Source organism: Bombus flavifrons, chromosome 15 (assembly GCF_040668555.2).
Source record: "Bombus flavifrons isolate JBK064 chromosome 15, iyBomFlav1_principal, whole genome shotgun sequence".
NCBI lineage: Eukaryota > Metazoa > Arthropoda > Insecta > Hymenoptera > Apidae > Bombus > Bombus flavifrons.
This window is the reverse complement of record NC_138456.1, coordinates 3,123,105-3,147,167: the sequence shown is the minus strand read 5'-3', so window position 1 is coordinate 3,147,167 and position 24,063 is coordinate 3,123,105. Positions and strand designations below refer to the sequence as shown.

The following is a 24,063-nucleotide window of genomic DNA, read 5'->3' as shown; positions in this document are numbered from 1 at the left end:
GACGGAGAGAGTATCGAAGGAGATGTAATTCCGATTGAGGTTATTCGTAGGCTCTGCATACCGAACGATCGTGCTACGGCCCGTGTCCGTGCCCGTGACTTCTAGTTGCATGAGCGAAGAAAATGGAAAGATTTCGTGCGTGAAGTATTATTGGCGACCCGCTAATACACCAGAGTCAAGGTGAGGATGAAGGGGTATTAGAAGTTCACGCTTGGACGGAACACGCGAGTACTCGCACACTCGGCACGCGACTGATTCGCTGCCGGCCAACACACGCGAGAAATAAAAATCCATCGATTTTCTTTTCTGGTCCCTTGTCCTCTCTCGTTTTCACCCTTCGCTGCTCTTCCTGGATCGTGTCAACCGTGAACTCAGCCTCGTGTAAACGATACGAGAAATACTGTTCTCCTTTGCCTTCCTCCTCCCTTTATTCTCCCTTTTTCTTTCCTTTTTTTTTTTTTTTTTTATTTTCTTGAATTGGTAATGCGCGAATAAGCAACGTTTAAGCATTTTTGGGAAACTTAAAGAAATATGCAAAATTAATATATATATAGAAATATATAAAAAAGATTCTTTACAATATTTAGCGAATGAAAGGTATCTCGATAGATTTCGTTTCTCTGGTAAAAATATAAAATTCGCGTTAAAATAAACGTGCGTTGAGTAATAACGAGGAAATTTCTAGTTTTCGTTTCGTCAAGATCTTCTGTTGCTCGACAGATTGGACTTTGAGTATTAATATTATTTGATTAATAATTGAATATTATTTTTATGAATCCTTATTTGATCTCATTCGTGGATCGTTTGACCTTTTATTAATTTTTAGTTTATCAGAGTCTTCAATTGGTTGAAAGATTGGACTTTAAATATTGGTTTGATAAGTTGGATTGACCGAATTTTCATTAATTTTTATTTTATTAGCGTTTTTCTTATCGTTGAATGGGTTTGGAGGAGGATGCAATCGCGCCGATTAGACGGAATCCCACGGGGGATGGCACGGTTTACAGAAATGGCCATGTCGGCCATTTCGAAGGGAAGAAGCGTAGGCAGGCAGCGAGAAAATCCTATTACAGCTTATATTCGTGGTACAGGGGGTTGATTGAAGCTCGGGGAAACTCGCCCTCCACGCGGATCCGTATTGACGCGAGCGGCCAGAGAGAAACCCACCCTCTGGATCAACCAATCAAATCGCAGCATCCGTCGCGCATGCGATCGCTTCGATAGCCATCCCCCGACATTATCGGTTATGGTGTCCCTACCCTGTCGATGAACCTTGGCGAATTTCTCGATACTTGGAGCATTTCAATTTGCAATCTTCCGATTCTCTGACATTGAATTCGGATTAATTCGATTAATTTCGAAGCGTTCGCTTCCTGCTAGAGCAAACTGGTACACAGGCTGTCTGTTAGACGTCATACGCGATCCCACGGACTATCTTCACTGTTAAATTGTTGAATCTCGCACTGAATGTTAAATTTTGCTTAGGCTTAGAATTTAAGTCGTAGTAAATAAGGATCAGCTAAATTAAAGTAGCTATTTTGAAGTAAAGCTATTTAAGCAAGTTTTATTATATTATAATAAATCCCGAGTCAGCCACTGAAGCTGATGTCAAATTATTCATCGGTGATCAAGTTTATAGACGCAGTAATTTTATTCCTGTAATTCCTACTTCTTCGAGAAATTTTTCCGCAATATGCCGTGCAATCCATGCGACTGGAATATCGACAAATGTTCAGAACGCTGTACGATTTGATAATGCGTTTTATTTGCTCGCGTAAACTGCATAAATGTCATAAAGCGTAGCAAAACAGAGCAAGCATTCAAGTCGAACACTCAATTTGCAAGCGTTCCATTCGAAAACCTCCCAATTTCCAATGATACATTTTAAATATTAAATTCCATTCGAATAAGCTTCCCCTCAATGTCTTTCAACTTCCAAGCGCCAAAAGTCTAAAAATTTCCTAGCCCAGAAAAATACGATAGAGCTCGTTTGTTTCTACCTATCTGCCTATAAAAGAATCGTCTATTCCGTGAAATAAAAAATACCTCGAAGTTAAAGCGAAAGAAAAATCTTTTATAAATTAACGCGAGGAGGTCTGAGTATCAGAGTTCTCTTCATATTTCCGACCAATAAAACCAGTCGGACGTAGTACCTGGCACGGGCACCTACGGCAACGGGTCGAAATAAAACAAAACAATACACATTTAGCTCGGGAAACGGGCTAGCAGACAAGTACTTTAAACGACCGATTCCCCCGCACTCGTTTCTAGCCTCCGACCGTTTAAACTAGGACGGATATTTCGGGCTTCGATACGGCCGTTCGAGTTTCTAGCTCGTTTTGGTATTCGAAAGCCACCACACCATCGGCTACGTCGATAAATGGGGAAACTTTCCGGAACGTTTTCGCCCCGGCCAGCAATTCCCCGTTTTCGGAAAGGAAACGAGCACTCGTTGTGCAACTCCTTTTCTAGAAGTGAATTATCGCTACAGAGAATTTTTCTTCTCTATTCGTTCCCTTTTTTTCTTTTTTCTTTCTTCTTAATTTCGTATCGTCGATGATCATGGGATATTATATCCGGGTTCGATAGTAAATTGATAAATCACAATTCGTTAGTTATAGACTTGTGTCGAAATTTTTTTACGCTTTTATATCGAATAGTATAATCAACTGACTTGTAGTTTCTATCAGGTTGAAACGTACGTAATGTCCGAAAGTTTTTGAATCTTTCCTTTCAATAAATATTTGCGACTTTGTAAAACATTTTGTATATCGTTTTAAAGCTGAGAATTCTTCTAGAATTCAGTGTAGTCTGAATCGATAAAATCGGACATTTCATATGCGTTGTAACTTGTTTCATCATCAGCCTTGTTTTTATTATACAATGAAATTTATTACCGCTAATAATTGATGGCTATTTTGTAAATTTTTTTTTCCTAATAATTCTGTGTAACTCAATCACGCGTGACAATTGTGACAATAACGTAGCCTAGGGAATATCGATGGAATGTTTATTGAACCTGCAGTAATATTTGCAAAATAATTCGTCTGTTACAGGCGCTGAACGGGTTCCTGCTCATACTGACCTGCGACGGCGAAGTGTTCTTCGCCACTCACAGCATAGAAAGTTACCTTGGCTTCCATCAGGTACTTCCGACATTTTCTTTCCACTTTAATTATCCAAAGTTAAATAGCCAACCCTTGAAAGAAGGTAAACTTCCCAAGGAGCAACTATTCATCACGAGCAAGTTTTTAGTTTTTTAACGTATTATTAGTAGTCCGGTTGCAGTGTAATTTCAGGCACAGTACCTACACCCTCGGTGTTGGTTTATCTTCTCGTGTCCACACCCAACACTCGCTGGTCACGCCAGGTCCGTCAACTTCGTTCTACGTGTCACGTTTACGCAATCATCATCCCCCTTGTCCGAGCTAACGCGACTTTTTCCCCTAGTACACCATGGACGTACATTTTTCAGTAGACCTTGGCGATTATCTAGTCTAGTTAACGTTCCAATAACTCGTATATACGTACCTATGTAGGCTCTGTTCGTGATTAGGTTTCTTCGAATATTGGAGATCCTTTCAGATAATTTGATATAATTGGATATACATAATTATCGAAAAGTCGAAGTAGGAACGGTGTAATTTATTCTAGAATGCCTGTTTCGTTAATTCATCGTTGAATAGTTCCTTCATGTATACATTTTAATTAATGTATACATTTTAATTACTCGTAATAGACAATTCAGTCGAATGATTCATCTTCGTTGTATATTGGCACGAATAGGTATTGGAATTTATTATTTATATTTTTATTATATATTTATTATGTAATTTATTATAGAATTTATTATAGAATTTATTATATATATTAAATTTATTATTATTATATAGTCGACCGAAATGGGGTTGTCCGTCATATTCAACGAGCACGATTGTAATTTAGGATGTTGGTACGTATTCATATCTTTACGAACACGTGCTACTGTTGTATGCAAAATGTGCATGCAAAATGTTGTATGAAGATAAAATTATTCGTCGAAGAAGAAAATATTTAGAAAATTGATAGAACCAAGTGGGAAATTTTCTATGTTAAAATTTGGTACTTCAGGTATTTTGAAGGTACATTCAGGTACATTCTGTACTTTCTTCGGTGCTTAAATTTCCCACAAATCCAGTCGAATAGCAATCCTTCGTAATAATAATTCTAGTAATAATAATTCGTAATAAATAACAATCCTCATCAGCCGTTTCGAGTCTACACGCTCTACATTCGTCTCATAATGATTTCACTGGTCCTTAGCTACTTTAAAATCGCTCCTAATTCGATAGATGCTCGACGAATCACGTTAGAACGATCATGACAGTGGTCAGAATTAGAATAACGAGCACGGAGGGTAAATAAGCGCGGCAAAATCAGGAGAAGGAGCGGATTAAAGGGAAAAGAAGCCATTTGCCTCTCTATCCGGAACAGAGCGATATCGTTCAACCCCCGGTGAACGCGTTCCAAAATGCGATCTGCACGCAGGCATCTAGCACGCACGCGAGTGTAACGAAGATAGTAAAAAAGAAGGTATTATGATTGGAATAAAGGAGAAACGAAAGAAAAAGAGCGAAGAAGCGGAGGAAAAAAAATGACGGATGATGATTTCCCGACACACGATGACTGTATGAGCTGAAACGCACGCGAACGCTTTTGTGCATAGGATCGTAATTGCAGGAAACGACGGATGATGATTTTCCGATCCGATGATCTCGCGTCTCCAACAAAAGGGGGAAAAAACGCGTTACAATCTCGCGTTTCTTGTAAACAAATTTCAAGGGACGATCGCTCGGAACCGAGCACGCTTTTCCTCGTTCCCATCGCACGCCCTTCTTACGATGATTTTCAATTGCCGAGTTGAGAACTCGGAGTTTTTCTGATTGTTCTACGTGTGAGCCAGTCAAAAGTCAGATTGATCGGTCCCCGTTTTTCACGAAGTTTTGCCGTTCAACGTTTTAAGAAACAAACGACTTATTTTCATGAAATTATTTATCACAGAGGCGTGGCATAAAAATTGAGAAATTCCATGCTAGATTTTAGAAAATTGTGTTCGTAGTCGTCATTTTCCTCCGTACTTCGATCGATGGAACCGATCAGCGTGGCTTCTCAGAGATTCGCATCTATCGTACGCCTGGAATTGTATTTTTCTGAGATTTCAATAAAAATCTCGACGGCGTTTCTCTCTTTGTTTCTAACATTGCTGTATTTTCATGAATTTCTTGACTAATTTTTCGAATCGAATGTCTGGAATCTCGATAAAAATATCGATGACGCTTTTAAAATTACAAGTACGTATCTCGGAGCTGAAGACCAGATTCTCAAAAATACTCAAACCCGATGGAAGCCATGAAAGTTTGGCTCGGCCAATATATGTGCAAGAGTCACGAGCGTTTTTAACTTCGTTTCGATTAACGATACGTCTGTAACGTATGCTAAGCCGCTTAATCGCATTTACCGGATAATTTGTTTATATAAGAGAAGGAAAAATCGGAGCGACCGGGTCGGCGAGAATAATTCCTCGGCTCTTGACTTCGCGGCAGTATTCATTGAGATGTAACTGGGCACGCAAACGGTTCACACACACGTCACGATATACGTTTAACGATGATTTTTCCTCCGATTGCGGTATATTTAAGAGAAACGAAGTGTATCGCAACTAATAACCGACGCAGTGATTTTCTCTCAGGCTGAATTTTCGTTTAACTCTTACCCCCTTTCGTCCTCCTCTTAATAAATTACCGATAAACAAATAACAAAAATGCTATACTTATACCTACCTATCAATTACTCGAGTCTTGTAACAACGTCAAAATACAGACTCCGTTCTCGTTTTATAGGTTCCAGAACTACCCGTTTAGAAAACTCGCAAGCATTATTCAATAGTGTTCTCTTAAATCCTAATAAATAGGAGGAGATACGCATCGCAATTTTCACGGAACGAGTGGCAATTTTAATCCAGAAATACTCTCAAACCTGTTTGACAGGGAGAAGAATCGCTCCAGAGAAAATAACCGAGAAGAATATGATATTTCTCGCTTGTACTCGAACTAATTAACTTCGCTTTTAGAAACTTTCAAAATCTTACTAGCGAAGCATTTGGTCCATACACGTTTTAGATAATTTCATCGATCTTCTCTACCGTTTATTTCGTAGAGTTAACTGACTTGGCGAATAAGCGGCTCAAACGAGATTCTATTACACTAAAATCGCAATTTCACGTATTCCCCATCTCAATCATTTATATTCTTTCCTAAACCTACCCAACCGCAGATTTCCTTAGTTCGTTCTTCAGTACGATAAGTTCACCCTCCGACCTTTCGTTTAAGTTATTGCTTTTATCCAACGTTGGTCACGGGGCCCGGTGCAAAAGCTCGTGGAGGATCAGAATCGGTTCTATCAGGCCAATTAAGCCGCGTACCAGCTCTGTGAACAATCCCACCCCCATTGTGTTTGCTCGACCACCCCCTGCCGTGGTTCCAGCGCAACGCTTTTTCCCTCGGTTTCTCGCGTGAGATATCGAACTAAAGAGCAACGCAAAGTGTTGCTGGCCGGTGAATTACCGCGAGGAAGGTTGTTGCGGGGCGGACGCTGTCATTACGCGGTTTTTCCAGCGATTCGAGCTTCGAGGGTGGGCGAACAACGGAGGCCGACCCGGCTCTACAGAGTTACAGGCCCGTGTAATCGCGTCATCCGAAACGCCCTGCGATTACGTCGCGTCGGATACACGGTCATCGAGTCGGGAAATCATCGAGTCAGCTCTCTTTCTCTCGTTACCGAGCCGTGCAACTCTGTTTGCGTGCCACGTCGCGTTTCAATGAACGCGCCTCTAGCGGCAGATGCGGAGGACCTACTCGGTGCGGTCCTTTGACGATCATATTTTAGAGGTGTTTCGCGTATCCAAGTTTTCTAGTATTCAAATTCTTCACGTTTTCTATCGTTTACGTTTTTTCGACAACTACGTATCAGACGGAGATGGAGTACCGTGATTTCCTAACTCTGGATTTATTAACTTTTCAAATGATGCGGAGGACAGACTAACGTAAGATTTCGTAGAGCGATATCTATCAGGATATCGCGCGACTTGTCAAAAGACAAATTGTGTCTTCTGTAGCTTTTTCGTAATTGAGAAGATTTATCCTGTCACGATACGTTCAAGTAGTACGTTCGTCTTCCACAAACCTCAGGAAAATATAAATCAACGAATAGTGGTTTATTTTACAAACTTGTCTCTACTTTGTGATACTCGATCGAACTGTAACTAGTACTATACGTTCAACTTCTGTCTACTGTATTTCCTTGTATACTATCCTCTTCAGCAAATAATTGAAATTAGTATTTACGTTTTTACGTGAACAAACTGTATTTAACGACACCTTGTTTCCTCCCATTTCCACTACTCGTCTACTTATTTTTCTCCTCGACTATAGTGAGCCAATAATTTGCGCTCTATCTCGCATGGACCAAAGATACCAAGACGAAACTCTGAAACGGTCTACCCTGAGGCCGGTTCCCATTAGAAATCAATTGACCGCGTTAAGTTTAAACTCTCGTCTGGAATCCTCGAGGGTGCTCCCCTCCGTCTGGCTGCTCGTTCGCACGCGCTGAATTATGTGGCACATTTTGACAATTAATAGCCGTTAATGAAGATGCGATCTCGAGCCTGACCCGCGGCTGTTCCTCCCTCTCTCTCTCTCTCTCTCTCTCTCTCTCTCTCTCCCTCCGCCTCCTTCCACTTTGTTTCGGGCCACTTTGTTAGGGAGATATAACACAAAGGAGAATCGAGGGGGTGGAAGGGCGCGTCATAACTCTGCGGGCGTAATTGAGAGCTCAACATTCGGTATACGCGGCGTTCGAGGTCGCATTATCGCGTACACCGGAGCTGTGCTGGCGCAAAAATGCGCGCATGTTCTCGTGCTGCGACCCAGCAAGAAGATTTCATACGCGCGCGCGCGCGCGCGAACGCTGTGCAAGAAAAAGACGGCGTGGGGGAACGAAGAAGAAGGCGGACGACTCGGGCGGCATTCGATAATTAATGCGGCCCGCGGATTAATTATTATTAGCCGGCTGATTTGTTTCAATTTGTAGAGGGTCCTTTGATCGCGCCGAATCGTGTTTCCGTCGATTTCACCCGGCGTCCTGGCTGATTTATCTCAGCGGTTCGCGTCCCACGGGATTTACGCGAACGCGATTCGTTTGGTGTCGTTCTCGTCCTCGTAGAGGATGGTTGATGGCTACGTGTTTCGCAGGTGGACCAAATTCCCCTGCAACTTTTAATTTTCCACTTGACTTTTGCGTCAACGTGTCACAATTTGATGCCTCGCTTTGGAAATTTTGGGTTACGTATTTTAATACGAGTTGTCCAAATTTCTGCAATTTTTATCTTTTCTCTTTTTTTTTCTTTCTTTCTTTCTGTCGCTTGTAGAAGAAATTCTGGTACTCGAAATTATGGTAGCTTTAGGTTAAATGATTTTAACATAACTTGTACGTATACGTATTATTTATTCTGTGTCGTATGTACACTTTATGAAGAGACAGACAGAAAACAAAGTGCGTATTGTTTGCGAAGACGGTACTCTTCGTGAAAATATCGTCCGCGAGTAGTTTGATAGATTAGACCTGGTAATTCCTACCTTGCAGACTAAGAACATTCATGTAGATCTTCGACAACTGGTAGAACGACGGCATGTGGCTGCCTGACCGAAGACATTGATAGAAACCGAATGAGAGAGGCGACTGAACGAAACAATGCGTACGGGTTGTATGAAAAACAAATACGCTTGCCAAAGTACGATACAATATCTGAAATGTTTAAAACTTTCTGAAAATTACTATAATAACGTGCTTGAACATACTTGGAATAGCCGCATGAATCTTCCTCAAAGCGTTCACGATGTTCAAAAATACTGTCGAGTGACGAATTTTATGAAATCGAATCTGATGTTCGTGAGGGCATCGCTCTTGTCATCGTCGTTGCACGTCCGAGAAGAGGGAGACGACTGTGAAACAGGACGAGCAGACAGGACACAGAGACGACGGTGAAAAATAAAAGAAAAGGAGAAAATAGAGCAAAGTGAGGCGAGGCCTTTCGCATTCTTCGCAGGAATGTAAATCAAGCCTGCCAAGGGAGCGGGACCGCTTCGATGCCGGCGGGGGTGCGCTAGCGTCTCCACTAAATAATTACAAGCTCTTAATTAACGACGAGGGTCGATCGTAAAGCCATCCACGAGTCGGCCGCTCCGTCCCGCGGATGCATGTTTCGAGATTATTTAAACGAGCAATGGTAACAAACGTTACCGGACCTTACCGGCAAAACCGCCCGTCGCTGCTAACTGGCCGCGCCACAGACGAGAAGAAGACCACGAGAGAAGGTAGAAGGAGAAGAGATCCATGGGGAAAAATAAATGTGAGCGTAGCCGGGGCCTCGTGCGGAAAATAAAAGAGGGCGGGGTCAACGTATTTTGCGGGAGGCTCGTTCCTCGAACCCGAACACCGACACCTCCGCTTCCAACTTTTTTCGTTCTTTGACCTTGCGTCTCGCGTCCATTAGACATTTTTGCAAGACTAACCGAAGTTGCAATAATCGGAGTTGTGATGTGACAACTTGTCGTCTTTCTATCGATTTGTTCTATCGTGTTTTTGGTAATACGTTGCAGTAGCAGGAACCGCGCTCGTTTTTCTCTTCCAGGTGTTGATAGGGCTAGACAAAAGGGACTCGTTCGACGACGTGGACGAGTGACGTTTCTATCGGATATCGTTGGACGATGTTAGCAACCGTGTAATAATAGCGATGAAAATTTTCGTTGATGTGGATATTAATGAGCGAAAGCGATGAACGTAGACCAGCTTCTCGTACATTAACTTGCGTACTTTTACGTCTGTACTTGGCGATAAACTAGAAACCGCTCGTGTAATTCGAAATATACATACTGCTGTTTACGTCATCATATAATACGCAGCCGTGTAACGAGAACAAATTTTCGATAATGTGAACGATTTGCACGCATGATGTAACGGCGTAGTGTACGAGCCTTTTGGTAGCCGCATCGATCGACTCCATAAATTAGAAAGCAGAAAGAAACGAACACGTTGCGAACACCATTTCTTACATTCATCGTGAAATTTGCCATCTTCCTACAAAAAATTGCAAGTAATTCACTTCTAAAGAGTTGGACGTTAATCCTAAACGTTTAAAGTAACGAAATTGAGAAATTGACGGAAAGTGGAGCGAATCAGTTTTGACTTTGAGAGGCTCGCATATCGATCTGTAACGGCAACTAGCACGGTAAAATATATTAAATTCGCAGGATAATAATCGACAGGTTTCATGTTACTCGAACTTATGTAAATTGTTCGATTTCAGGCAACTTGACTAATCCGAACGAAGCCTGTAGAACGCTCGGAACGCAATAATGGAAAGTCGAGGGTAACGACGTAACGAGCAAGATCTCGAAGGCGGCGTGGTGGCAGGACGCGGCTATCGGGCGTCGATATAATTCCATAAATCACGCGTCGCCGGAATAAATCACGTATTAATGAAAATTACACGTACGCCTGTGGCCGGGGCTTGATATACGCGGGCCTGGGACCGCGGACGGGAATAAAATTGGCCGAGCCATGTTGGCGGGGCGGAATAAAGGGCAACGCGGAGCAATTACACGTCGAGCGTGTCCCAATGAAGTATGGCCGTTGCCTGGCTCCTCGATTACCACGGAAATCCTGTGTAGGAAGGGTTTAATTAAAATTAGAGCAAACGGAACGCTCAGCAGGGTTGCGGACTAGGGAAAGCCACAAGGCAGATCCACCGAGATCCCTGAATTCATCCAGGACCCTGTGGCGAACCGACCGGACCCTTCCACGGGACACTCGCCTCCCTTTCCAACGAGAAACGTACACGCTCGCCACTTCGCGCTGCGTTCCTTCTATATTTATTGAGAGATCGAGTTTTATGGCCGACCATGCACCGGACGCCCGACGGAGCTCGCCGATACTCCTGTGTCTTTATGTTTCCTTCGTTTCTTCGTATTTTGTGCTTCGCCTTTTGCTCCGGTATCGACATACTTTTCCAAGAAAATAGAAGGTTGGAGTTGGCAGCGGAGAATTTCTATCAAAGAAGATGTGGTTGGTTTTGTGGGTTTTTACCGAACTTGGGCTCACGGTGCCATAATTTTGTACAAGACTATAGAATACTATGTTTGCGAATATTTTACAAAATCGCTCTTATTTAATTTCGAGGCTTCATAACGATCCAGAGGATAGTGTATAATTGGTAGAAATTGAAAGTGTACGGTTATAGTATGCATTTGTGTTTCTTGGAGATTCTGTATTGGAAATACCATACGGTATGAATTCTTATCGAATTACATGATATAATATAGTAGAGTATAGTACCGAAGTTCTCCAAAACATATTTCTTCCACATTTTTATCGTTTGATAAAATATTCTTGATTTCATAATTTGTACAGTGATGAGACAAATATCGAGCGGTGGATAAGATATCGTATCACGAACTGGAAGAAAAATTGTTTAGTTCGAATTGGAAGAAACCTTCGAGTTAGAAGAAAATACTTTTAGACAGAATCTGAAAAACTATTCTTCTTTGTCCGTTCTAAATATCCGCTTGGTGGGATAGCAAATTCTTCAGCAATGTAAATTCTACCCTCGAAGAAGCTGGAATCGATAACAACGATGTTGTAGCAAATGTTTCTTGCGACTTTCGCTGGAACAACTTAATAGAAGACTGGCATTTTCTTAAAAAAAAATACGTCTTTCGGTTGAATAGACGGGCATCCTATTATCGTCCACGAGTAATATCGTAACACAAGGATGGTGTGAGTAACATGGAAGTCGTGAGATCCGTGCACCGGCGACACGAACGTTACGAGAAGGTGCAGCTACGTGCAGCTACGCTGTTCCGCCTATCGGAAATGCAACGTAGTACCTCGAAAGCTCCCGTTCTCTTCTATCGCGTGATTTATTATATTATTCCCGGTTAACCGAGCCCTCGAACAACTATGACCAGCTAATGGCCTATCGCGACAATTCGACCAGCGCGCTTCCTTCGAGGTTAACGCCAGCCATCGTCGAAATTATGCGATCAGCTTTCGTACCTTCTCTCTAACTTCTTTATTCTCTGAACCGACGATAAATGTGATTTAGACTTTGTGCAATGGAGAAGATAGACAAGGCGCGTGAATCCTTCTTGAAAATTTTAATTTTAGTGGCAGAATAAACGAATGGCGTTTAATTCTTCAGAAATTAAACGATTTATCTGTGTAGCTCAATTACTGCACCGTGAATTCAACTTCGATAGAACATTATTTTCCGTAGAAGAGTCTCCTCTTTACTTGTTTTATCTGCTTCTTCACTGAAAAAAACGGGAGATAAGACCGAGACCTTCACGCAGAATGATTGACGCTCGTAACTGCCAAAAATCTTTATTCTGTTCATTAGCAATTAAAATTCGATCTCCGAACTTCCATAGTGGTCCACCTAAAAATATACCTTCCCTCCCGTCAAAGAAACGTGAAACGACGTCGAATCCTTTCTCAAGGAATATTTACAAATCCCAACAGCAAAAATCTTTATTTCTATTATTCATTATCTACTCTAATAGAAACTCGATCTCCGCTTACGAAAGTAACATATAAAAGTTACACTCGACCTACCATCGCCCGTCCGCTTAAAAATGTAAGCACCATCGCCGCTATGCCTTCTCGTTGCATAGATAACACTTATCCGCCGAAGGGAGCCCATAGCCTCGGCCTCTTCATATAGAAACACCGCTAAGCGCCAGCGCCTTCCTATTTCTACGAGAGGAGCGTACACGTTCGTTGAGTCTGTAGCAAGGCGAGCCCGCGTCCGTATCATTTCCACCTGGTGATTTATTACGTTATTCCAGGCGTTGAAGGCCGGACAACCGTGGCCACGTATGGTGTAGCAAAGCCGAGGGCCCTGTTAATTCGATCTATTTTCTAAGCTTGGCTCGAAAGGCTTACGGTGCGTGGTGTCGGATCCGATTATATCCGATCGGCGCTCATACGCGCGCGAAACAGAGAGAAAGAGAGAGAAAGGGGGGAAGAGTTATTCTCGTTCTGGTCGTTTTTCTTGAACGAAGGAACGAGGAAACTATGGGTTTCTCGTGCGCCAACGGGGCTCATCGTCCGTCGCTGCCTAGCCCGGATTAATTATGCGCGATAAAGTGCGTCGGACACGTGTAGTTACATGTGCCGTACGTGCGCCTATGTCGCCGTCGCGACGTCACGACCGATCAGATATTTCCTGAAATAATGCCGCTGCCTCTGCCCGTCCCTTTTCTCCACCCTGGCCGCGTCGACCGTCTGATCGTTTGGGGCAGTTTTAACTGTCTACCGCATTGCATTCGGGGGTTGCTGGAGAAATTATTGTGTACCAGGTTCTTCGACGTTCCGTTCGATGTTCCCTATTTACCTAGATTAAACCACTGGATGGGTTTCTGAGTCGAAGATAATAGTTTCAGAAAGAGTTTCGTTGAGTGTTTGTAAATGGGTTTCTTTTTTCTTTTTTTTTTTTTAATTTTCTACTAAAATAATTGTATTCAGCATAAAATATCCAAGTGTAGGGATACGTCTGAACGAAGAATAAACTATTCAACGCTTTATTAAACGTTCGTAGAAGATCTATTGAAAGCTGTACAGTTTCTGTTTCTGGTAATTTCCAATGTTATTTTAAGAAAATAAAATGACGTAAGAGGTATAATTAATGATGCAATACAGCGAACAAGTATCTATAAGATCGCAGTCAAAACTATATAACAAACATGTTTTTGTGATAAAAGAAAATTATAGAAAGTTTATTTAGCAAAGAAATTGAACAACGTTTGTCTACTATGAGTGTACAAGAAAAAATTAAAAAAAAAAAAAGACATTTCGACTTCTTAGCAGAGCGTGGTTTCGATCCACGGACCTCTGGGTTATGGGCCCAGCACGCTTCCACTGCGCCACTCTGCTGCTGTGTCAGACACATCCCTAAAGCTGGTTTTAACCTGTTTACAGGGGGTGAAAGTAAAATAGATCAATAACTTCGAGTTATAAAAATTGATAGCTTTTTTAAACGTAACATTCGTTACGAAACTTTCTTATTAGAAAACATAAAACATACCATGTATTGCAATATTTTTTTATGTAACAGATAATAGCGCATTCTATCAGGAAATATCATCCTTCTACGTATTTGAAAATGTGAATGGCCAAATTTAGAGTCTGGCGAAACGAAATATACTTACATTGTAAATTTTCAAACATAGAATTATAAAGCTACATAACTAAATTTATGAAAATTAAATTGTTTAACATCCAATCTCGTGAAAAATTATTAAGAAACAACCCTCAACAAAGCAGAGTGGCGCAGTGGAAGCGTGCTGGGCCCATAACCCAGAGGTCCGTGGATCGAAACCACGCTCTGCTAAAGGTTGATTGATTCTTCTTCAATCTTTTTTTTTTTTGCTCGACCATTCTCCTGTGACCTGCACACTTCTACGGCCTACTCTTACCATTAAAATTTAGTTAACACGCCTAGAATTAAAAGAAAAATTATAAAAAAACTTTGGATAAACTGGCTACAAACAACTTCTAGTAAGAAAGTTGAAAAAAAAAAGTTTTCGAGGGAGATCAACCCCCTTAGCAGAGCGTGGTTTCGATCCACGGACCTCTGGGTTATGGGCCCAGCACGCTTCCACTGCGCCACTCTGCTTCGATGTTAACGTTTCTACGAAATTTCAGCGTGTTGCAAATTTCTATTTTTACTCATTTAATTACTTTCTCTAACGTTGATCTATCGTTTTGCATATCCTACGTTACGACCAATAATTCTACATACGCGTTTCTATGATCAACTTTAAAAGTTTGTCTTTTAGGCGATATCCGAGGGAAACTCATTCGTTAACTACCCATTTTTTATTTGTTTCAGTCCGACATCGTCCATCAAAGCGTTTACGAGCTGGTCCACAGTGAAGATCGAGAGGAACTCCAAAGGCAGCTCATGTGGAATTCTTTTCTACCCGCCGAAAGTGCGAGTCTCCCCTTGCACGACGCCCTTTCACCCCAGCACAGTCATCTTCTCGAGCGCAGTTTCACCGTCCGCTTCCGGTGTCTCCTGGACAACACTTCCGGCTTTTTGGTGAGTTTACGGCTGTGTGAATTCGAACGTTACTTCTCACAGAATCTATGAAACGCGTTTTCCCTACTTGAAGGTAACGTTAAGATTGCTTCAAGTTCAAATTAAAATCATTTAGTAGTCATCGTCGTTCAAATAATGTCAAATTCAAAATCGTCTGTAGCTTGTTTCAAAACTGTGTCAAGGTTACTCGAAGACCTTGTTCTCTCCATTCGCATATAATTATCACTTAAATATCATACGAAGCAAATTTAGACCTAAAAAAAGAAGCGATTGTGATCTTAAAACCTCTCGTCATTGCCAATATTGTTTGGATATTCACATAAGCCAGGAGTGCACGTTTCTACCAGCAGTCGAATCGATAGCGAGTCTTTAGCTGTGCGTATCTCGCATGCTTGGTCACAGTTCCATGTTCGTTTAGTGAATGTGCAACGTAATTCTGGTTCATTCATGGAAACCTCCGTACACAGAGTCACGCGAACAAGGATGATCCGTTGACCCATGAGGAGGAACAGTTTCCGTACTGGTATCTTGTTACCGGTATCCCGGTAAAAATCGTTCTCGTTTCAACCCGTTTCTCATAGAAGAGAATAGGTTCGAACGAGCGTTACACGATAGGCTGTGTCGCGAGGTATCGATCCGATTTTTACATCAAATTTTCATAATTGCCAGCGCGAGCTGCCCTGCAACTCACGATAATAAAGTTAATTGCGGAGGAGGGAGTCAGTCTCTCCCTTGAACCATAATTACCGTGTGTTTTCCTCTGGCATCTGGTGGCTGGAATTGCGGCGATCTTTGTCTCCAAAAAGTTGCCCTAAGCTCGTCACATTTTCATATTTTCGTTGTTATTTTCAACGAGCTTGTTATTTTCGTTGCAATTTTTAACTCCCCCCTCCGTTCGCATTCACGTTCGTCTATTATCAGTTTGTGTAATTCACGTCTTAACCCATTAAAGATTATCGTATTGTAGGCATTTCAGTTTTGTGGATTTCGCAAAATCGTAAAATTGAGGATAAAAAATAAAATAAAAAGAATATTAGACGAATCCAGTCTTCGATTGGTTAACACGAATAGTTTAGTCAATTGAACTGGCGAGAATAATCTCACCTGAATTTTGATAAAAACGCAGAACGTTTATCGTACCGCAAAGAAGAACGTCGATTAGGACACTTCCTTTTCGTCGTAAACCTTTTATGATTACAGTTTCATTTTCATAAACGTTAAAGCGGTGATCTTTTTGCATGACTGTCCTATGACCTGGTCGGATTACGAGCTCCTCCTTTTCGTTCTTCTTTATAGCTTTGGGACCCCCTACTTGTCCCGCGTTATACCTCTGTATTTGCTAGCTGTCTGGCGTAAGGTAATTAGTGTTTTGTCGTGCTGCGGCTCGCCAAAGGGTAAACTCGATTTTGTCCACGCTTTGATTTACGTTCCTCCTCATGGACGATGGATAACTACCTTTTTTAGTGGACTACTCGGCGAAATCTGCGAGAAAATCATGCCTTTCCTTTCGTTTCGTTTTCTCGTCAGTTGAGTCTGTTCTTTTTCCAGCGTTTGGACATCAGGGGACGAGTGAAGATACTTCATGGTCAAAACAGGAAAACGGAAGAGCCGCCGCTGGCTTTGTTTGCTCTGTGCACGCCGTTCGGCCCACCATCGTTGCTCGAAGTTCCGCAAAAGGACGTGATGTTCAAAAGCAAGCACAAGCTCGACCTTGCGCTCGTTTCTATGGACCAACGAGGAAAAATGTTGTTGGGATATTCGGACGCGGAACTCGCGAACCTTGGTGGCTATGATCTAGTCCATTACGATGATTTGGCGTATGTTGCGAGCGCTCATCAAGAACGTAAGCATCGTTCCGTATTACATATTAACATCTCGGTATTATTTCGAGAGATTATATTAAGTTCGATAAATAACACGTAATATTATACATTCAACTATGTGTTCTATGATGATAATTTTTAGTATTGAAAACCGGAGCATCGGGCATGATAGCGTACAGATTCCAGAAGAAAGACGGTGGGTGGCAGTGGCTGCAGACTAGTTCCAGGCTAGTCTACAAGAACTCGAAGCCCGACTTTGTCATCAGCACGCATCGGCCACTCATGTAAGTTTCGATTCGAAAACTCGATCAAACATTTTCAATTTTATTAAAATTCTTCTATGTTTGTAATTTTTCAGGGAGGAGGAGGGCCGGGATCTCCTCGGTAAACGAACAATGGACTTCAAAGTGAGCTATCTGGACGCCGGCCTAACCAACAGCTACTTCTCGGACAGCGACAGCCTCACAGGTTCCGTGATGACGCCGACACTTCCCAGCCAACCGACGTCACAGAGAGTGAACAGGCGGTACAAGACCCAGCTGAGAGACTTCCTGTCCACCTGTCGAAACAAACGTACCAAACTAACCGCTCAATCGTCCGTTTCTCCACCCGCCACACCCACTGTCGCATCCGTGGATTACCTCGCGGCTGATACCAGCGCTGCGGCTGCAGTTGCAGCAGCGTACAGCAACCTGAACACGATGTACCCGACTGCTTACGCACCTACTGCGGTCGCAGCAAGCACGGATCCCTCGTTGACCACGTATATTGGTCACACTGGCAACTATCATCAGACTTTGTACCCAGCTACTGCGTTGGACAATAGGTGAGATTTCTCGAACATTTACATATCAAATCGAGAAGTTCGTAGGGCAGAGAATAAACGATATTCGTCAACAAACCCAGGTACCTTACCGCAGCGACGGAAAACCTATTCCAATACAGGCCTCTGGGCTCCTATTATCCAGAGTACCATACCAGCACAGCGTACAACGGTTTCATCGACGTCTCGCTACCTACTTACGAGACGCATCAACTAACAAGCAAAGCGGAAGAAAAGCTGTACTGTCAACAGCTGGGCGAATCTCCTAAGTACAGCTACGTAGAAACCAGACATCCTAGCAGCGTCAGCGGGTCCCCGTATGCAGCCAGTCCTGTTGCGAGTGCATCGACGATGCATACTGCAACGGCAGACATTAACATCGTCCGTGCTGGTAGCAGGCACTCCCTGGAAGGCGGAGCTTCCTCCAGCAATTCCGCTGGAAGTTCCCCGGTAACCGGACCTACGAACGGCGTGCTCACTCCGAAAATAGAGGACGTGAAACCGGAAGTTTACGGAAATGAGGCGCCACGACAAACTGTTCTCATGTGGGGTGCGCCCCCTGCGCGTACTCCACCGAGAAACAACGGCAGCTACAGTCCACCCACGCCACATTCCACCCATTCCTCTACACATTCCACTAACGCTAACGCTGGAGATCCGCTCAAGTCTCTGGCGGAAATGAATTCCATGAACGGCGAGTGCAAATGGCGACAGACGTCGCCAAGCGAGCAACAGACTACCGCGCCCAGTTCACCGAGGACCAAAGCGCAGCCACAACAACAGCATCAACACCATCAACAGCAACAACAGCCCCAACAGCAACAGCAGCAGCAGCAACAACAACAGCATCAGCAGTACCCAGTGACCACATCTCAGTATCAAGCAGCAGCGGCAGCCGCGGCTGCAGCTGCGGCCGCAGCAGCCAGCACTATCGGATACGCGCACTCGCATCCAGGCCATGGCCACGGGGAAGCGGGCTCCGAGGTATGGCAAGGAGTGCAACACCACCATCACTACCAGTACTATCCCTACCACCATCACCACCCCGCACCACCAAGGCACGCGCCCCAGTGAGTGTCACTGCTGCCTCACCGATTTTAAAGTATACTAGATGAAAGGGATACAGTGAGGTCGCAAAATCGGTCAGCGGTTAAAATTTACAACTTTCGACAGAGGCGTTAAGTACGGTGACCAATTGGTCTAACCGCAGGTAGGATCGTACCAATTTCACACGCAAGTACGCACTTGCCTCGGTATTAATTGTTGCGATCATGGAAAGTTGTAAACTTTAACCACTGGCCGATTTTACGATCGCCCTATATCGCTTCTGTCTACTATAATTCTTCCGACGTGTGGAAATGAATTTGAAGTATTCGAATGGCTCTCAGGTCGTAGTTAATCCCTCCAGGATAGCCGAAGTGGGGTAGATGTAGAATTTATTTTATAGAATGATTTTGTTTCGATGAACCGGGAATGTTCGATCGATTTGATTTTATTATAAGTCATCCTCGAGGGGTTAAATAAAAATAATTCCTAGATTTTGAGGAAAATTTATTTATTTGATGTGATAGTGTAAAAATAGTCACGCGAGAAGCGATATAGCTACCTTCGATACCTTTGATATTTGACTGCTGGGCATGCACGTAAAACAAGTAATGCACAAAACTTCTCTCAAGCGTACCACTATAGATTTAATCATACTCTGCATGTCCACGTTAATTCATTTCTCGGAACGTTTATTTCGAACTCGAACATTTGTTTTCCGTATAATTTGATTTTACTCACTGCACTTAGGAGAACAAAATTACGCTCACGTCTAAATCGTTGAGAATTAAAAGGAAAGTTTTATCAAATGAATTATGAAGAACTATTGAGTTAACGAAGTATATAATAAGAAGAGAGATAAATGAGGGAGCGAAAAGAGTTGCAAATAACGGGGAAACATACTTTCGGTTGCAGCACACCCCCGTCAGCTGTGGGAACGGGGACGGGAATCGGCATGGGCATCGGCCCGGACAGCAACACCAGCAACAGCAACGTCTTGTACCACCCACCGCACCACCACCCTCAGCACCAACACGCGGTGGCATCATCAGCGGCGGGAATGGGCCCAACTGTCCCTCAGATTCCAAACCGGACGCCGGGAGTCCTCTGTTGTCCATCTCTGAGGTGACTAACACCCTGCTCAACCAATAGTCTCTTCGTGACCTCAGCATCGCTCCGTTTCAGTGATGAAGGTAATTTCAGGGTCAATTGACGAAGGTAATTTGAAGTTGATCAAGGCGATCAAGTTGTGTGATAATTATCAAACTGATCAATATCAGATTTTGATTTACTTCTACGAATCGAAATATAAAGAATTCGTGAATGTTGACAGGGTTAGAGAAGAAAAGAAGAAAAGTTAAAGATGCTATATTTTCAACATCTCGATATTTTGTGTATTCTTATACAACATACGTATTCTATATATTTCTATATATCTCTATAAAACATACACAAACGTTTAGAGTATAGTAATTATTACATTTCATAATATTTAATCTGATGATTCTATGTAAAAATGTTTCTCAAATGCCATCGTCTCGACTGTTCACAGGTATCTCCCAGGAGATAGTTTCACCGAGGCGAATCGCGAAACGCGTGACTGTACCATACAGATAATACCGGTTGAAGTTGTTAAGAGTGTTGCCGTATAATGCTGTAACATAACACACTTATTTACAGTTAATGCCCGACGTTGCTACGACGTATGTGCATGTACGCCTGATTACGTTCGTTCGACCGTATTGTTAAGTTTTCGCGAGAGTTCTCCGGGGGTCGTGCAGAGTTTCGAGTCTCCCGCTCGTGGAATTGTGAAACCACGTGAAAGGGTATGATTACGGAGATCCTCGTTGGCTGTATTCGGCTGAAAATCGACGTTTACTACTCGCGAAGCGAGTTTGCACGATAGGAAAAGATAGCAAATTTCTTGCGAGCCGAAAGATTGTAATTTAAAGATACGTTTGTAATTAACATATCGACGATGTTCGAATTTGTAATCAATTCACTTGGAGTGTGGCTAGCGTGCCCCTTTGATCCCAATGGCAACAATATTTGTAAGTTTCTTCTATTCCTTGTAATTATTAAAAATAAGCGTGACACGCAGAGGATCTCTGCCTTCCATGAAAATCTTCTCAGGCAAATATTTGAATGGTTCTTGCTAAAGGGACGCGATAACCACACTTCCACCCTTCATCCTTCGAACAGGAAAAAGAGCAATATAGAATTCCGTCGAGGAGCACAAAATTAATTGCCTCGATCGAGCTATGAGAAACGCAACACATACGGAGTTTAGTTTTAAATTAGGCCTGCGTATATCGTGTGATCGTTCTGTACGTACTATCGTTGTTTTATTCTTTCTTTCTTTGTTGATCCTTCGCGACATCGGTTATCAGATTTTATCGGTATTGGATCGCGAAGTACTCTCGTAAGGGGCTAATCGTGTCATTGCGTTTTTGTGCGTGTAATCATTTTTTAATGGAGTACACATGATTCTGTGATATGAGTTAGGTAACTTAAAGTGCGGTATTCTTCTAAAAGATATTTAAGATTCGTGTACGCGTAACTGAAAACGAGGAAAAATTGAAGGGAATTAGACAAACGTTCAATGTTTGCCGCACTTATACGAGGAATCGAATTACAATAGCATCGCGAAACATTCCATCTCATATTCCAAATCCTATTATGGATGGACCAAAGTATATAATACGTATTCCCCCTCTACATTTATACATTATCATTTTATCATATCGTTAGTTTATTTAAAGCAAAAAAACAACTCGAAGTAATTCGATTCCTGGATCACACTGTTTGCGTTTTCCTATTAAAGAATGTCAAGATGTGGTTGCGTATTCCATTGAACGGGCCAAGACCAAAATTAAGGGAAGAAAAGGGGGAAACTCTCGATTCGGCTGAACAACCTCAGTCTTGCCAATGTTTTGTTAATAAGTTTGTAATTTTTGTACTTAATTAATTTATACGGCTATTTATGTACACGCGCGTAAATCGACGTCTAGCGAAGCTAGGCGAGCCTTCCATAATTTTAGACGTATACTCTCATTTCGCGAACGTAATGTCCATGCTCGGGAAACGAGAAGACTGCGTGAAATTAAAGGAAAGGAACGGAGGTGAAATTATTGGGGGAAGGGTGCCGGAAGTCTCGATCGACTTCCCGTGGCATCGAACTGTCCGCGTTTCGAAGAGGAGACCTGAGTGAATTTCTCAATGCCTCGAATCTCCAGGCCGAAATAAGAGGTAGAAAAGAGAAAAACGTGATTTTATTTTGCGCATACATATCAGAACGAAAGGAAGGCGAAGGGAGCGTGTCACAATCCTTCTCTTTCTATTGCAATCTTCACATATATATATATATACAAAGAGATATATATATATATATATACATAAAGATATATATATTGTATTATTTGCTGGTAGGAACAACGTTTAAATTTTACGGATAGCTTAACGATTTTTACGGCTACCGACGAAATCCTCTTTTTCCCTTCCGATCCATGCATCCTTTTGAAACTTACAAACTACGATTATTCTGTAACTTTACCCTACTTCATATCGTTGTAGTGTTATACAATATACGAAACTATTTTGCTATGATTCTTTGTAAACATCCAATCCGCTGATCGGCTTTGCGACATAAGGCGAATCTGGCGACACTCGTAGACTTGTTACTGACGTCGTTCTCGAAACAGTAGATTATTTACAATTTTTAAAATCCATTGGCAACGAAGAAAAGAGGATACGAATTTACCAAAATGTCTTTGCGGGCAAATGATGAAAGAAACATCGACAATAAAAAAGCTACTAGACATATCAATCTCTATATATCTTTCTTTCGTGGTTTCAAACGAAAATCACAAAACGGGTATAAACAGAATTTCATTGGGAAAAGAATGGAAGACGTCAGTAACGAGTCTCGAGAACCCATACTGTAAATTCACATCTTCGATCGTAACAGCTTGAAACTACGTTTCTTTGCAATATCGTATGAAGATCTACTATTATAAGTAATTGAGTCTAGTCCACACATAAAGCGAATTAATGATATATCTACTATGCTTAAACTGTGACAATGTCCTCACCAGCGAAGCAACCCCTGCCGACAATCTTGCTTGGTAAACGAATTACCTCTCCACTGTACACATGTATCTATACATAAACCCGCGTTAACAATCCCGAAATCATTCGTCAATCTTCAAATCGAGGTAAAAACATTTCAGATCCAATTTTCTCAATAGTGTCAACCATCGTAACAATATTTTTATTACAAACTCTATAGACGAATAGAAAAGATTTCTCGTATTTATATATGTTTCTCTAAAGACTGCAAACAATTTTGCGGCCAATATTTATTGTAAAATTCCAAATAACTATTAAATAATGTTCTTACGATTTGAGGGTTGACGCCTGGCCGCCCCCTTCTTATTTGGTCACAGTGGTGAGAATATTCTGACAGTTTAAGCATACATGTATATTTACTGTATATTTAAATTAAGGTATCTTCTAACGAATATAGATAAGTTTTAGTCGATATAGACGATTCTCCCCATAGTTATCCACATAGATCAAAATACGTACCTTATTTTATAGTGACCGGTATCTGCAGACAACATGCAATTCAGTCGTGGCCCTATCGAGTTGGATGACACAAGTGGAAAATTTTTTTATCATCGCGCGTTCTCTATTTTAGATCGAATATAAAGAGCGTTCGATGGCGATCAATAAAACAACATATCACCGAGTGCCTATTTCGATCGAGAGGACTATCGGATCAGTGAGACCAATCTCCGTTGATTTCTTACGATGTAAAAAATAAATAAGAGGATACTATACTATTACGGACATCGAGAAGAATTGAATAAATGTAAGATAGATACGAACTTGATAGTTGATCCCCTCTTTTTCAAAAATCTCTACATACTAAAAGTAATAAATATTATTACTCGACAAGGAGAAGAATCCTTATACAACAAGATATCGTTACATATCAATTTTTAAGAAATTCTGATACTCTGAAATTTATCACGATACCTCGATTAAACGACGTTGCTCAATGAAAAAGACAAAATTTACACTTTGCAGATACCTGTATCTCACTATTTGTAAAATTAACTCGACTATCCTTGGGCTTAAGCGGATGAGAAAAATGAGAAAAAAGAGAAAAAAGA

General features: G+C 41.9%; 1 protein-coding gene and 3 non-coding genes across 4 annotated transcripts in view; 2 read left to right on the top strand and 2 right to left on the bottom strand.

Annotated features, from left to right (window-relative positions):
• ss (aryl hydrocarbon receptor spineless) overlaps positions 1–21,589 on the top strand; it is a 156,827-nt gene extending 135,238 nt beyond the window's left edge. The window contains exons 4-11 of the mRNA XM_069128836.1: positions 3,057–3,146; positions 14,987–15,196; positions 16,745–17,039; positions 17,162–17,303; positions 17,378–17,845; positions 17,926–18,912; positions 19,802–20,079; positions 20,439–21,589. Coding sequence (XP_068984937.1) covers positions 3,057–3,146; positions 14,987–15,196; positions 16,745–17,039; positions 17,162–17,303; positions 17,378–17,845; positions 17,926–18,912; positions 19,802–20,015 — 2,406 coding nt within the window. The 3' untranslated portion in view covers positions 20,016–20,079; positions 20,439–21,589. The remainder of the gene's footprint in view (positions 1–3,056; positions 3,147–14,986; positions 15,197–16,744; positions 17,040–17,161; positions 17,304–17,377; positions 17,846–17,925; positions 18,913–19,801; positions 20,080–20,438) is intronic.
• TRNAM-CAU (transfer RNA methionine (anticodon CAU)) lies at positions 13,957–14,028 on the bottom strand. Its single transcript has one exon. It is a non-coding gene; the product is annotated as a tRNA-Met (tRNA).
• On the top strand, positions 14,414–14,485 carry TRNAM-CAU (transfer RNA methionine (anticodon CAU)). The gene has a single exon. It is a non-coding gene; the product is annotated as a tRNA-Met (tRNA).
• TRNAM-CAU (transfer RNA methionine (anticodon CAU)) lies at positions 14,699–14,770 on the bottom strand. The gene has a single exon. It is a non-coding gene; the product is annotated as a tRNA-Met (tRNA).
• Positions 21,590–24,063: the final 2,474 nt, after the last annotated feature.